Genomic DNA, 15,373 nt, shown 5'->3' with positions numbered 1-15,373 from the left:
TAGACCTACACTATAACAAGGATTTATTTCCCCACTTGGTGAGGTCAGAGGCTGATGAAATTTGCTTTAAATGCGATTGAACGGCAGGCTGTGGTCCTCCCCCCAGATGCTTGTAATACGATGCCGAGGACCACCTCCAAGTAGACTTACCGTTTCCGTGCGTCCCAACCAAATTCCGTATGCGCTAACCCCTCCAAGATGGAGGCACTTGGGGGTTACCGAACCAAGTCCTCGGCGCGGAAAGAGCGAACTTTAAAGATATTTTTTAGTTTAGCAGTCTGCATGGGTGGGCTTTTTCTAGTCCAGCACAAACTCACCAGGCCAACAAAACCCAAAGATTTCTATTCCTTCGAAGTTCTGGATGCCAAAGGCAGGAAAATATCATTGGAGAAGTATAGAGGCAAAGTAAGTCAAAATATCGAAACAGTAGTGATTCAAAACATTTGTTGCATCCTTATTTATAAACGACGTATAGTGTGAATGTAATATGTAGCGTCTTAAACATGCAAGTATCTCTGTAGGTCTCTTTAGTTGTAAACGTGGCGAGCCACTGTGAGCTGACCGAGAAGAACTACCAGGCCCTGCAGGAACTACATCGCGAGCTCGGGACGTCGCACTTCAATGTTCTGGGGTTTCCCTGCTCACAGTTCGGTAACACCGAACAAGGGACAAGCCGGGACATCGAAGCTTGGACCAAAGCAGCATACGGCGTCACGTTCCCATTCTTTAGCAAGATCAAAATATTGGGATCTGAGGCCAACCCAGCCTTCAAATTCCTCACAGGTAAGACACTGATTGCAGCACTGTCAGGGTTATCTCTTCAGATAACGCTGACATAGTCAGTAGGCCCACATGTTGTCTTAAACTAATTTAATCATATAGACTCTGATTAAACTCAGGTGGACTTTACCCTCCAGCTCTAACTTGTAAATTGAGTCGTCTTGACTCAGTTGTGCAAGCCCTATTGCTAGGCCTAACATGCAATTATCCTAACCCTGGCTACAAAATTCATTTTGGGTATATTTTTTTAAAAGTGGGCTTGTAATAAACAGGTTTTTGTGAAGGGGTGGGGGGGCTGTGGGAAAAGCACTATGGGGGCTTAGGGAAACTATGGCATTGTTCAGCGGGCCACATTTGGAGAGGCACTAGGAACAAACTGTAGCCTACTGTACTGTCGTTGTGTGCACCATATGTGTGCCACTTGCCAACTATTCTAACCTTAACTCTAAGGCTAACCCATGAAATAGTTAAGTGGCTTGGGACATTGTGGCGAGGGACCATTGTTGCATATATGCCCCCACCAACAACTTACAGTACAGTTTTTGCCCCTACCAGATAATTTTTTGCCTATTTTCTGATATAGTCTACAAACATAATGCAGAAAACTAAAACAAAGTCTCAGGATGCCTATGGGTATGTTTCCTTCCTGCATGTTTGTATGTTGCAAAAAAATATGTTTACTGCAAAGTAGGGTAAACCTTTAACTTCTATGTATGAATGGCATCTAACTGGTTGTGACATATTTTTTATCAATATTCAGATTCTGTGCAGAAAGCACCAAAGTGGAACTTCTGGAAGTTTCTGGTGGGTCCTGACGGGCAGTTGGTGAAGTTCTGGAAAGCGGAGGAGCCTTTTGATCAGATACGGCAGGAGGTCACAGCACAAGTGCGCCAGATCATTCTGAAGAAGAGGCAGGAGCTGTAACACGTGCCTGAGTTACTCATAGTTACTCAGCCATGCACATCTCATGGATAAGTATTGGCTGGCCTGGTGCACACATGAAGGACCACTGCTTCACAAACTCAGCGAAATGCTGTTTGTTTCAGCCTCAGAGTATATGATCCAGAGAGGGGGGAGTCGATTGATCTGTTCTGTACTTAATATAATAGACTATTTGCTGTTGGTCTTGAATGTATGGAAAATAACAAAAGTAAGGTACTAAAGCCACTCATAAACAGCGACAGAATATTGCACTCTCAACACAGTTATAGGTCAGATTTTTTTGTTGCTGTTGTTATTGTTGATTAAGATGTCCCTGAATCAAGTTGTGGCTGTATGGATTGTCATTAATTCATGGTTTCAGATTATTAGAAATTGTCTCCATGTGTCTGACCTGTGAGATAGGCTCATGACTTTGAATTTGCCATATATAAGAGACTTAATTGACATTCCGAGGAAAAGTGCAGTAGGCTAGTATCATGTTTGACCATTTTCTATAAGTGCCTTCTATTACTGTGAGAAATATCAGGGAGTAACTTGGAGTATGAAAATAAATGTGCCCGATATTATTAACTGTTGTCTACTACTAATATTTTATATTTTCAATTCATTATAACTATCTCAACTGTTTAGTTTCAATCTCCTGGAATTGTACAGATAGAAATTGTATATTTCAGTAGCAAAGCTTTTCAGTCTACCTGGTAATCCTTTCAAATATCATTGAGGTACTGAGCCAAAGTATAAAAGGGTGGAGCGCTAAAACTCTGGAACAGCGAACAAGCTTCATGGTCAGGCAGCTCGGCACAGTTGTCTACAATGTGGTACTGTATATCGGAGCAGTAGACCTACACAGTAGGCTAGCCTTTTGTATCCACACAATCAGACTGTTCCAAATACATTTCAATACCCGCCGTAGGCCTACTGGGTAAGAAAACATTTTCACGTTTATTCCCAATTGTGAGTTATGGTAGTCCTTGGGTGGGAGTAGCAAGCAACAAAGATTTGTCACACACTTCACCAATGCCCCCTCACTGCACTGACTTGGAACCGTCATGTTCTGTCAAGTGTTCAGTTTTTTTTAGAAGGAAATTGAAAAAAAAAGTTTGACGGACATCTGTATAGCCCACTTTTACCTTATACTTTTAAAGGTCAGTTTGGGAAATTTTGGGTTTGAAACTTTTGAAGCTTTAAGGCGAGACACTACAGTTGAATAGGGTAAAAATTTTAAATAATAGGTATCACCATGAAACTTCCTCAGTTGATTACTTACACAAGTATGAGAAAAAAATGTATTACAAGTTTTTGAAATGTGTATGTTTAATTATGCAAATGAGGCATTATCTCATTAAATATGCATGATTTTGCATATATTTCCGGTAGATAGATCTGAGCATATGATAAAGCCAGGTGCAAAATTATTCTTTCATGTTGTTTACAAACAAGATTACAATAAAATTACAGAAGGATTTCAGGATATCTGCTTTCATTGCCTAGGAAATCCAAATATACTGTCCATAGCCTTAAAAAAACGATTTTTGCCATGCTTTTTTGATTAACATGTCACATAAATCAGGCCAGGAATGATGTATTAACAAATCCCTCTGTAAATGTCTTCAGAATACTGTTAAGTGTATAACTGGAAAGTTTGGTGTAGATAGGTGCTACAGAGGCTGAGAAGTATCTACCGGAAAATGACTCAAAACCGCAAATAACTAGTTTTGAGAAAACAGCCTTAAAACACAGCCAATGAGATTCGTTCTCAGCTTAGACTCGTCTTTGAACTTTCGCGATTGGTTGCCAATACAAAGGAAATGTCCATATTTGGATTGCATGGCGTTATGCAGGAGGAGCAGGGCTTTCCAACGGTGTGAGACACGATATGATTTGGATCACGTTCGCGGGAGTACATGACATTTTAGAATGGGAACTTTTGAGAAAATGTGGAGAAATACATAGGCGCGAGCACACAAAAGTTCGTGAAATAAACACCTAAATGTGCAAATCGGACTTTGTTGTTGTAGTAGGGTGGTAGAATACATGCTAAGGTAGCAAACTAGCACAAAATCTCGAAATTGACCGGAGGTCACAAAAACAATGTTTTCAACTGCCGTGTCTCGCCTTAATCATCTAATATGTGAAGTCTGGCATACCAAATACACCTAACTTGTACCACCAGGGGGCAGTGTTGACCACAAATCTGCTATGTCACAGCCTGCCAAGCTGTAGCAGACGTTTTTTTTGTTTTTTTTTTCCAGTTGATTCCATTGCCAATATTTTTGATAAATTATGAAGTATGTCTTCTATTAGATAAACAGTAGAAATAAATGTATTTATTTGTGTGTGTGTGTGTGGGGGGGGGGGGACGGGTGAGGTGAGGGGGCGAGGGGGGGGGGGGCATGTTGTTGATGGCAGATCCTGATGTTTTTCTGCACCAAAATCGGCCGCTATCAGACAAAACTCATTTGTCGTGGAAAATTCCACCTCATCTGGATACTAAAATCTCCCCTCTTTCAAATTGCGCCCACCCATGATCAATCCCATCGCAGAAAAGGGGCGTTGTTTTCCCATTTGAAATTCCATGGCCTATTTCTCTCATTGTAGTTTTTCTGCATTAAAATTGGTGCCTATCAGTCAAAACTCATTTGATGCAGGATATTCAACCACATATGGATAGTATCTACCCTCTTTCAAACGACACCCCCCATCACCAATCCCTTCATAAAATGGCTGTTTTTTTTCCATTTCAAAATCCATGGGCTATTTTTACAGATGAAAGGATTTCAGCACCAAAATCTGGAGAGTATTCCACCTATTAGACACCTATTAGCAGTTCCATCGGAGAATGGGCATTCATTTAAAAATAAAAAATCATTGTTGCTTGCTTTTGGCCATAATTTCAGCACTGAATTGGTCCCTCTTGCTGGAAACGAGTATGGCGTGGGAATGGAATGCATTCTGGAAGAATAACCAGGCACCTCAAAGGAGTCACTGCCCCCATCCCAGGATACCCAGGAGCCCCCTCCAGACGATCAATCTTCTGCTACTGCTACTCCTGCTGCCATCTGCCAGTGCAGCCAGGACCTGGTGCAGCTGGAGAGGGCAAAGCTGGACCTGCTCAAGGAACAATGTGGTCTGGGAGGCGTTGAAAAGGGATGGCCATTTCCAGGAGCAGGTGCTAGATTAAAAAGGGCCGAATTACATCTGCTGGCTAGGCAGAGCTTTGGAGGAGGAGAGGTTGCTCGCCAAAGTATTTCTGTGCCATTATCGTCCCAGGGCAGCAAGGCGTTCCCCGAGCAGCAAAGTACTAAACATTGAAAATGTGTGAATGACAGAAATCAGACACGAACAAGCTGTTTGTATTGTATTAAGAATGCCATTTCGCATGTGTATATTTGCTCCCTTTCCAGATGGTTCACGTAAGCACAGGCAATAAAGCCAATGTGCCACATGTGCCTTCCATGTGATTATTCTGAGTACGGTGTTAGGAAATCAATATGAAGTGACTCACATAGATAAGTTGTATTGGGCTAAAGCCTTACCATGTCTGTGGTTATCTCTAGGGACATGAAGAACATGGCCACAAACAATGTCTCAGGACAATCATTTGTGAACTGTTGTGTGCAATGCTGTAGACCCTTATATACAGTGCCCTCCAAAAATATTGGAACACATGCTTAAAGTTAAATATAAAATCATCTTTCGAAAATTGATCTTAATTAGGAAATATTCAACCTTTAAGGACATCAATTTTCTTTGTGAATGATGTGTGATCAATGATGATGAATGAATGATGTGTGATGATGTGAATTCCTTGGCCTTTGGAATTAAAATAACCCCATCAACACTATACCCTTCACCATACTAAGAGATTGACATGGTTTTATTTCAGTTAGCCTATTAGCTGGTTTGAATTGCATGAGCTCAATGAGAATTAAATGGTATGGTGAAGGGTATAGTGTTGATGTGGGGTTATTTTAATTCCAAAGGCCAAGGGGACTTTGTCAGGGTGCATAGTGTCCTGGATCCATGAAATAGCCTAACTGGCCTTTAGAAATATAAATAAAAATCCTATATGGGAATGTAACATGGGCGTTCCAAAACTTATGACCCTTGTATTTTAAGGAAAACATTTATTTATTTACAATACATTATTCATTCACAAAGAAAATTGATGCCCTTAAAGACTGAATATTTCCTCGTTTTTTCATTTAAGGCATTAAGATTAATTTCCAAAAGATGATTTTATATTTAACTTTAAGAATGTGTTCCAATACTTTTGGAGGGCACTGTATAATCCAGTGTTTTAATTAGTCTTATGCATCTTGAGGATTTCACCAGAAAGATGACACCACAACCTGAACACCACTGTTTACCAAACACAAACCAATATTTAAAAGTACTCCACTCTACGGACGTCTCGTGAAAGTCAAACCAGGGTGAGCGGAGGAGGTCTAGACGGAGGGACTGGTGTGGAGCGTTGGATTTAGGCCAGCTGTTTTCTAGTTGACCGTCCATAGGCTCCATCTATGATTAGCCTACTGGGAATTTTGCGATTATTGTGCATAGGCCTAGCCTACTAAAAATGTTTCTTGCAGGGAGAGCTTTCGCAGTGCTGCTGATGTCGCGTGTAGCTATGGCGACGCCATTTATGACGTTTTCGGTATGTTTTCGTCGTCAGGTCAGAATGCGCATACGTCATAAATGCAGAGCGCTCGACAGGGCTAGAATGATTCATTTACTTGTAGAGAGAGTTAAAGCGGATCGTTTCTTATACTAGGTTACTTTGAAAATGCAGAAAGGCAAGAACTTATCCCCGGATTGTCCAGCTGCCCGGCCCCTGCACAGAGGGCTAGTGAAGATCAAGAGGAGCAACTTGGTTCATCGCGATGTCATTGCTGTCATTGAGAACCTGAGTGATGGGTAGGCCTATGCTACGTTGTTTGTCTGTCTGCATAATTCACCTTTTGTTATGTCTTTTCTTGTCAAAATTACTAACTGGTATTAATAATTAAACTGGTAGAATAATAATTTCATATCACCCAGTGGTTTCCAAATTTGACCTGTAGTTGGTTGTTTCTTGTTCTGTGTTTTCACCCGTGAATCTGCTACACCCTTGTTGTATGTACTGTACTTACATAGTCCTACACCTTGGGAGCCACTGACAACATAGCCAATTTAATTTTTTTGTTTCATAAAAAATTGTAGAAGACACATTTATTCTTTCATGTCTGTTTTCTAACTAAACGATTCAATGTGTTGTTCTAGACAATGGGATGTCTTGACAGAGGGCATGCAAGATGTAAGTTGTAGCTGTTTACATGCATTTATTTACCCTCTGCAGTGCATAAACTCGGCTCTAACTGAAATCATTTTTCTGGTCCATATTAGATGACAAGACTGACATTTGTAGAAACATGCTTAGGCCTGATTCGTTACTTGTCAGAGTCTACATTCAAGAGGTACTTCGGGATCGTTCAGATGTTCGATCAGAAGTCACCAGAGGCTCCTGTGTCACCTCAGGCCTCATCTAATAAGTAAGTGATGCAGTTTGAACAATTCTTGAACCGATACAACAATACAGAACAAAGTGCTTTACTGCTATTTGTTTTTTATTCAAATGATTAACTTTCCCTGCTTTTACAGGTCTCCTTTGGACACACCCTATAACCACTTCATCCTTGCTCAAATTATTGAAGAGGTGAAATTGTCCCTTTTTGTGGCTATTGAAAGGATCACTTCAAGCAAAGATTCAACTCAGTCTAGTAAAGGGACGATGCTAGAAATGGAAACGGTAAAGGCAATCTATGAAAGGTTAGACACATTGAACATTTTAGGCAATGTCCAAAACCATGAGGAAGTGATGCTAGATTCAGACGCAAGAGTCATGACTATGCAGACGGTGATATCGGTCTTAAATCTCATGGAGAGCTCCAATCTCAACAAGGAGCAGGCAGGAGAGATATCCAAAGTCTTTCATGACTTTGGTGCAAAGATCAAAATATTGGCCTCTCCAAAGACCTCAAAACAAAACTGTTCACCCGGTTCTCCTGCCAGCTGCCCTTTAAACAGGGAGCTGTACTTCAAGCTTTCCCCGGACTTTCCTGTTAAAGCTTCCCAGGCCGTCCTTGCGATGCTTCTCAGAGGTGAAAACAACTCAGAAGCAGTGGAGGACAGGACCTGCCACTCAAACTCCTTGCCGTCGACTACACCAAAGCATCGACCTGATTTATCCTACATTGTGACTGTTGATTCTATCGTATTCAACATAGTCATTACCATTCTTGCGAGCCTCGCTTTAATTCCTGGATTCAATGAAGAGATGATTTTGTCTTCTGCCACGGACATGTTCCATAAGATTCTAAATGAGGTCAAGCGGTTCATGACTTTATCAAAGCCCTCGGTAGGGAAAAGCAAAACCGATATGGCAAGTCCACAGTCATCCCAACATTCTTCAGAAGATGATGTCACCACTATGTACACTAAAAAGGTTGTCCTCAAGATTTACCAAGCATACCGGTCAAATTGGTCGAAAGTGGAACAGCACAAAACTGCACCAGGAAAGGAGTCAGAGGTTTCTGTTATTGACCATGTGATGATCCAGCTCAATAAGCTTGCTGACACTGGTAGATCATCTTCACAACAGCCCTTCCAGTGGTCTCCACAAAGTTTAGCTCTGCCTAACCTTGCTGGTTCTAATGAAAGCACCAAGAAAGAGTTGAGCCCAGATTTTCAGAGAATGGCTCACAGAATGGTGACTGAAGTGTTGTCTGAGTTGGATACCTTCAGAGAGGAGGCATCCTTAGGTCATGTTGATTCTTTTGCTGCGGAGATTGTGGATACAGTGATGGGATGTCTTCAAGATCTCTCACATATTATTGAAACTGTGAATTCTGCCTATGCTCATCACATCTACCAGAACATTGAGAGCAAGATCAGCGATTTCATTCTGAAACAAGGAAAGGATGCATATGCCCAGAAAACAACAGCGCCTGATCTACATCTCAAAGAACATACACCACAAGGAGTTGCTTGTTCATCACTTGCTTCAGTTGGAAAATTACACCCATTTGAATGTAACAGTGAAGCTACTGAGGCTGATGTCATCTCTTACACAGAAGAGGTCATAAGAGGGGTGGTAGCTCTCTTTGTCGTTGAGGAAATTAAAAGATTAAGATTAACATGGGTGGATCGAACTTTCACACCTTCAGAGATTGAAGGGGCCCTAGCTACAATTCTCTCCAACATTGAAGGCCCACAAGATGTAAACAGAATGCAGGGCTATATTAGGAGCGATGCTTCATTGTCAAAGAGTATGAAGATACTTACAAGTGAGGAGTTTGAACTTAAAGCCATCCGTGCCGTGAGCGATGTTCTTAGTGAGAGAGACAGGGCTGTCTCTGCAGAATCTGGCCAAACCTCTAATTTACCACCAACTATTGAAACCCATGTCTCTGGTATTGCAAAATCTGCAATCCGTCTCCTGCAGAAAATGGAGCTAAACCAAGGGGGCTATGCCAAGAATATTATACGTTATTCTCGTATGTTTCCAACTGTGCAAGATAAAGTGAAAGATTTTTTCATCTTGAAACAAGGACAGGTGTCCAAAGAGGAAAGCCACACAAAGCTTGGAAATCAGGTTGAACAACGAGCCGAGGTGCCTTCCTTTTCTGTCAAACCAGTACCACACCAAAGCTCGGATGATCTTGATTTGACCAATGAATTTGAAAGTAGACCTGCATCCCCACCAAGAGGTCTAAGTGAGAAGAATCCTCCTGATGAAGTTCAGGGTAACAAGATGGATGAGGATGAGGATGCTGGTTCATGTATGAAAGATGTGTTCAAGAAAGTGCTGACTTTGTACATACACGAGACAACGAAGAAGGAGAAGGAAGATGTACCGCCTGTGGATGATGACCTAATTGCTGAGTTTGTTAACAGTATCCACTCCCAACTGGAAAGTACACTGAGCTCCAGCTCATCCTCATCATATTATGTGCCTGAAAAAACTCTGTGTGAACACATTCTTTGTGGGCGCAACTGTCATTCTAAACAGAGTAGTGAAAGTAGCTGGAGTTCTTCAGAGGCCTTTAATCTGCCCTCAGAGAGCATTAAGAAGCTCTCCAGTGAGGAATTTCAAGTGAAAGCCAATGAACTGGTGAATGAGGTACTTCATGAAAGACTGGAACATTCTTCCATTGCATCTACCTCATCTCATTTGACCTCATCTTTGACCTCGTCTATGGACCAGACCACTAGTGTTACAATAACAGTCATTGATACACTAAAGACACTCCTGTGTTGCAAACCACCATTTCTAAGAAGAACTGGGACCGTGTCAGGAGTGAGTTTGGACCAGAGTGAAACCTCAGGTAGTGATGACCTCTCTGGGTATTATGCGGAAAATGAGCAAACTTGTGTGCCATCTTTGTTGAAGGAAGTACAAGGAAGGATAATGGAGTTTTTCGCTCTATACAAAAAGTCACCATTCATATCCGTGTCCAGTACATCAGAAGCGGATGGGGGATCTACCATTACTGGGACAGCAGAGCCTGGAGCAGGATATGATACATCCATATCAAAGCAGAGGTCCTCCAGCAAAAATGCAATGTCTGATGGTAGAGCATGTCAGTTATGTCAGGCCACAACCTTAGACTCTGCCTCAGATACAGAACAGATAGATGAAGTCCAAGCTGTGACACGTTTGGATAGGCTCATGTCTAGTGGTGAAGTAGAGACCTTCGCATGTGACCTCGCATATAAGTTGGTCCATCTGCTGAAAACGAACACTTGCCAGGGACTAAGCCTGCCTACTGATCTAGGTCCTCCATTATTGTGTCGAGAAAATGATGAGACAGACAAAAGTGTGTCTCTTAAGGATCCCTACACGTTTGTTGAGGAGTCTGTGAAGTGTTTCTTGCATCAGCTGCTGTTTCCATCATGCCCAAGCAAAGCGGTTGGACCAGAGGACTTCATCCAGGGAACACCAAGCTCCAGCGGCTGTATGGCGAAGACTGCATATGAAAGCTGCTCTGGAGACTCTACCTGTTCGTCTCAGACTCTGAGTGAAACAGTGGACTTGTTGAGAAACCGAGTGGTGAACCAGGTGATGGAAGCAGTTTCATCAGTTGCAGATGGTGAAAACCAAGTTGTAAAGACCACAAGGTCTTCAACTGCCGAGAGCATCCAAGCCGTTGGTGGATCCTCAGAGTATGGTGCGAATCGTTCTGTCAAGGATGTCGCCTGCTCCACCAGTTCTTTGGGGTTGATCATTGGCTTACACACTGATTCAGCAAATAGACTAGGAGAGCCAAAGAGCAAAGTAAAAACAGAAGTGAAGATCTGCATCAAACCCAAAATAAAGACTCTGAGGGTCAACAAGAAGGTACAGTGAAGTTACTGCAAAACTGTTTTCAACATTACTGAAAAAATAACAAGAAATGTGTATTTGTTTTGTTGGCCATTTCATTATGCTGCTATTGTGTAAAAGGAAGTTCTGTCTTGAATGAATCCAGTCAAAATGATCTGTTTGTGATTTCAGTATATATCTAAGACAAATGTAGTGGGTCCAGTGAAGTTTGAGGCCAATGCAAGTGCAAGGAAGCTGCAAGGAAATGATATACGGCAGGGGACAGCAGGTAAGGCCTCAGTCAACTAAATAGCTTGTTCCACGGAGCAGAGAATGCACAGTGCCATACCGACAGATATACAGTATGGCACCGTATGTACTTGGTATGATGCCAATCTATTTCCATTGCAAATATTCTAGACTGTATATGGAATATAGATTGTATTATATTGAAATTAAACAAATTAGATATTTGCTCATGTCAGAGACAGCTCAATAAGTTGTGTGTCTATATGGAGACAGTGATTAATTGTAAATGATTTCATTGAATTGATTAATTGTGTCCAGTTTAGAGAAATATCAATCGGTTTCCATAAACATATAGGGTTGTCTTCCACTAAGAATATTGCTTACACCTATGCCCCAATAGCTCACGAGTTTAAATGAAGAAAAAAAACATCTTTTCACCTGCAGGTGTGTCACACTTTTCAGGAAAAGAGGAAAACCTCTGATAGCAGCCTCTTGAGATTCCGATAATGCGTTTCAAGTATATAGTCACTGTAACTCTGTTGTGTATTATTTTCCATAAACATTGACAAGCTTTCATTTCGAAACACTTCCTGCTCCATTGTAGGTCAGAGCAGCGAGGCACAAACGTCCACATCCCAGACAGAAAAGGGCTCTGAGGGGAAATCCAAGAAACGGAACATTTTTGCCAGATTCTTTTCATCCATCTCCAAGTCTGTGCGGAAATGCTGTGTGTGCAGCAGAACCTAATTTTTCATTTTCTATTTTATTTGATTACATTTCATTTCACTTTATTATCATTATTATTTTAACATTTAATGAAACAAATAAACCATAATATGCTTTGGATGTTTTTTTTTTTTTTTTTTTTAATGAAATGTAGCACAGATGCATTATAGAAAATGACCACATAGGGGCGCCATTTCACAATGAAAGGTTACATTCACACCCTCAGTCTTTCCTCCCAAAATCAAGTGACATAATCTATACATAAGCAGTTCTTATGACATAATATGGGTTCATGGGTTCTATTTTCATGCACATTTAAACATGTGAATTATTGATGCTAACCGGCATATTGGTAGGTATGGAATTACTACTAAGACCATGACAATTACAGACCCATTTGGTTTTCTTTTCATCAATAGCATTTGATTTGTACATGTTAATATACTTCATAGCATTATGCTGATTATTATAAAAAAGTTCCTCAAAAGGACAAACGAATGGAAGGCCTTCAGCACAATTGGCCTTTGTGTAGGCCTACAGCCAGCCCAAATGTTATCCAGGCAGGCAGACTGACTGACAAATACACAGAATTCATTCATCCTGGAACAGTATTTTAGAGCATTTATGCATAATATAATCTATCAAATGTATTCTAGATGACAATGATGAAAGAAACAAAGACTGCTGGAATTGACACCTGCATGTTAAATGTGTGAGCAATGCCTGTGTCCTTGGTCTCGTGTTTCATACATGTGCAGAACAGACAGACCCAAAACAATGGCTGTTCTGGTAGAGGAATCTGAACCAGTAATCACATAATTGGTAATTTAATTAAAATAAAAATCTAATTATATGTTATTGACTTACCAGACGAGTCATGTAGGCCTACAACCATGCTGTACCCATGTAGAGAACAGTTCAGCCAATTCATTATAAGTCTTTCCATCATTTGTTCCCTAACTGTTTCCAAAGACACAACGCTCAGCCTGAGGCATATGGTTGGTTTGTTTTCCCTCCTTTCCGCCTGGTATAACTTGAGAGCCCATTAGGCCACGGTAGATAACAGTGACTGGCTGGAGCTGGGTACAGTAGCATGACTCATGGCGTTAGTTTAGGTTAAAAAGAAATTGAGGATCATGTCTGAAAATCCATTGTGCTGGCATGAACCATATAGAATATATACTTTTTTGATCCCGTGAGGGAAATTAGTTTCTCTGCATTTAACCCAATTTAACCGAATTAGTGAACACACACAGCACACACACAGTGAGGTGAATCACACACTAACCCAGAGCTGCCTGCCCAACCAGCGGCGCATACCATATAGTAGCATACAGACATTAACATGCTTGGTAACATGGTTCTTTAAATCTCTGGATGGTTCCACGGAGAGTCAAAACTTCTGTGTTGAACCATTACATCAGGTGAAAGGCTGCCTCGATGGTTCTTTCAAGCACTGAAAAAGGTTCTTCTGCTCTGAAGAACCGATACTGGCCCATTTACAGTATGAGTGTATGATTTCCCCTTTCTTGAGGACTCAACATTTGGAGGCAGATGAGTGAGGTTTTTTTTTTTCCTTTTAACAGTTACTTTATTTAATTCATCTATACAAAGTAGAAAAAGTGTATCTCAATAATATAATAATGCACTTAAATTTACTTTCATGGCCCTGGGGAAACAATTTCATCAAAATGTCCTTTCATGTGGGCTGTTTGAATAGAACTAAAGGTGGGGAGAAATGCTCAGATATGTGTTTTGTTCAAGTAAGTGCACAGCACTTGTTGCACTCTATTTGTAGGCTACCTAAGCATAGATAACAACAAAAGTAACACAATAGAGTGAGCCTGGAATTATTATTTTGTCATTAACACCCCTTTTAATTCCAGTGATCATCGTATAATGTCTCAAAAGATGTGAGAGGTAGGGAGGCACAGGCCAGGTGGCAGTCCACTCTTGTCCATGCTCGAGTGTGTTTGAAAGTAATCTTGGAAGTAGTTGCATCAGGTGTGTACTTGAACTCTGACAATGTATCTGCGCCAGCTGAGGTAAACCTTTTTGTCTTCCTCTAAACACAACTGCGAAGGCACCATGTCCGATCAAGTCTTTCCTGTTAAACTCGAACTTTCCAACAGTCTCCATGGTGTAGGACTCCAGACCGGGAATGAGTAAATAAATCCAGAGGAAAAATCAGGATGTGCATGCTTCCTTTGTAACAATTCGGTGCACGTCCACTTTCATAAAGAAGAAAACTTGCCCTCTTCCCTTGCGTTCCATGGGCTGACCCTCGCCAAAAGAGTACATTTTTATCATGATAAGTGCCGAGGTGTAGGCCTATATGGGGTTGTCCCCTTCAGTCTATTTTAAAAATTGAAAATGGCATTGTAATGCAATGAAGTTTAAGTTTTCTATGTAGTTGTTATCTGCGTTAGCAATCCCAAATGGCAGCCTGCCGGATTTCGATAATCTCAATCAAGTCCTATAAAACTGAGAAATGTATACTCTTTCATAAAGTTTGAAGACGCGATTAGTTAGGTAGCGGAGAGTCTTTAACCTGCGGAGGCATTCACTGTAAAGTATGGAAAGGTTGGGTAGACACTGTATGACCACAGTGTGCGCATGCGCGTTGCTTGTAATATCATGAGCGACTATGAGAACGGACATGTCACACACACTGAGTCATCAGGATAAAACTTCTTAGAATGCTTTATTGGGCTACTGAGTAGGCTATAGCTTCCATTCACAAGAATATTCTTACTGTCGGTAGACCATAATGGTCACACAACTTGGGAAAGACTTGAGCAATAGCGTTGCGCAGCTCAGAAAAAAAAAAAAACCACCAATAACTTTATTGAGGCCAAAGTATTACCATAACCTACTCATATTAGGCTAAATACTCATAAGGATAGCCTGCTACAACAATGGGTTAAACATTTCCCATTTAATTTTTTTCCGTCGCCCAGGCTAACATTAAGTCTTTGTCAGTAGCTTTACCGGAGCCTATTTATGCAGGGACTGATCAACAGCGACATCTATTACAGCGGGCCACTAAACATGCACCACACAAGATAGCCTACTGACCATCAGGATAGAAGCAGATATTTGTAACCTATTGTCCAGCACCTGTCCAATTTGCATGGTGTCTTTCGTAAATCAATTTGCTTTTAGTAGCCTATAGGTCACCATTATGATTAAGATTTTCCCCACCTGACTTAACAACTGGAAAGGGCCATTCTTCATAGTGCACTATAGTAAAAGAGTTGGCAGGCTATAGGCTAAGCCTTGGATTTAGGCCAGCTGTTTTCTAAGTTGACCGTCCATGCGAGGCTTCATCAG

General features: G+C 41.1%; 1 protein-coding gene and 1 long non-coding RNA gene across 2 annotated transcripts; both read left to right on the top strand.

Moving 5' to 3' along the window:
- Nucleotides 1-151: 151 nt before the first annotated feature.
- Nucleotides 152-2,292, top strand: LOC134089615 (probable glutathione peroxidase 8). The gene is made up of 3 exons (XM_062544075.1): nucleotides 152-405; nucleotides 522-783; nucleotides 1,541-2,292. The coding sequence occupies exons 1-3, from the start codon at nucleotides 199-201 to the stop codon at nucleotides 1,702-1,704; spliced, it is 633 nt and encodes a 210-aa protein (XP_062400059.1). The 5' UTR covers nucleotides 152-198; the 3' UTR covers nucleotides 1,705-2,292.
- An 8,728-nt stretch (nucleotides 2,293-11,020) lies between these two features.
- Nucleotides 11,021-12,077, top strand: LOC134089343 (uncharacterized). The gene is made up of 3 exons (XR_009940048.1): nucleotides 11,021-11,101; nucleotides 11,258-11,354; nucleotides 11,919-12,077. It is a non-coding gene; the product is annotated as an uncharacterized LOC134089343 (long non-coding RNA).
- The last annotated feature ends 3,296 nt before the right edge of the window (nucleotides 12,078-15,373 follow it).

Source organism: Sardina pilchardus, chromosome 8 (assembly GCF_963854185.1).
Source record: "Sardina pilchardus chromosome 8, fSarPil1.1, whole genome shotgun sequence".
Lineage (NCBI taxonomy): Eukaryota > Metazoa > Chordata > Actinopteri > Clupeiformes > Clupeidae > Sardina > Sardina pilchardus.
The sequence above is the reverse complement of the archived record's forward strand: the minus strand, read 5'-3'. Positions and strand labels throughout refer to the sequence as shown.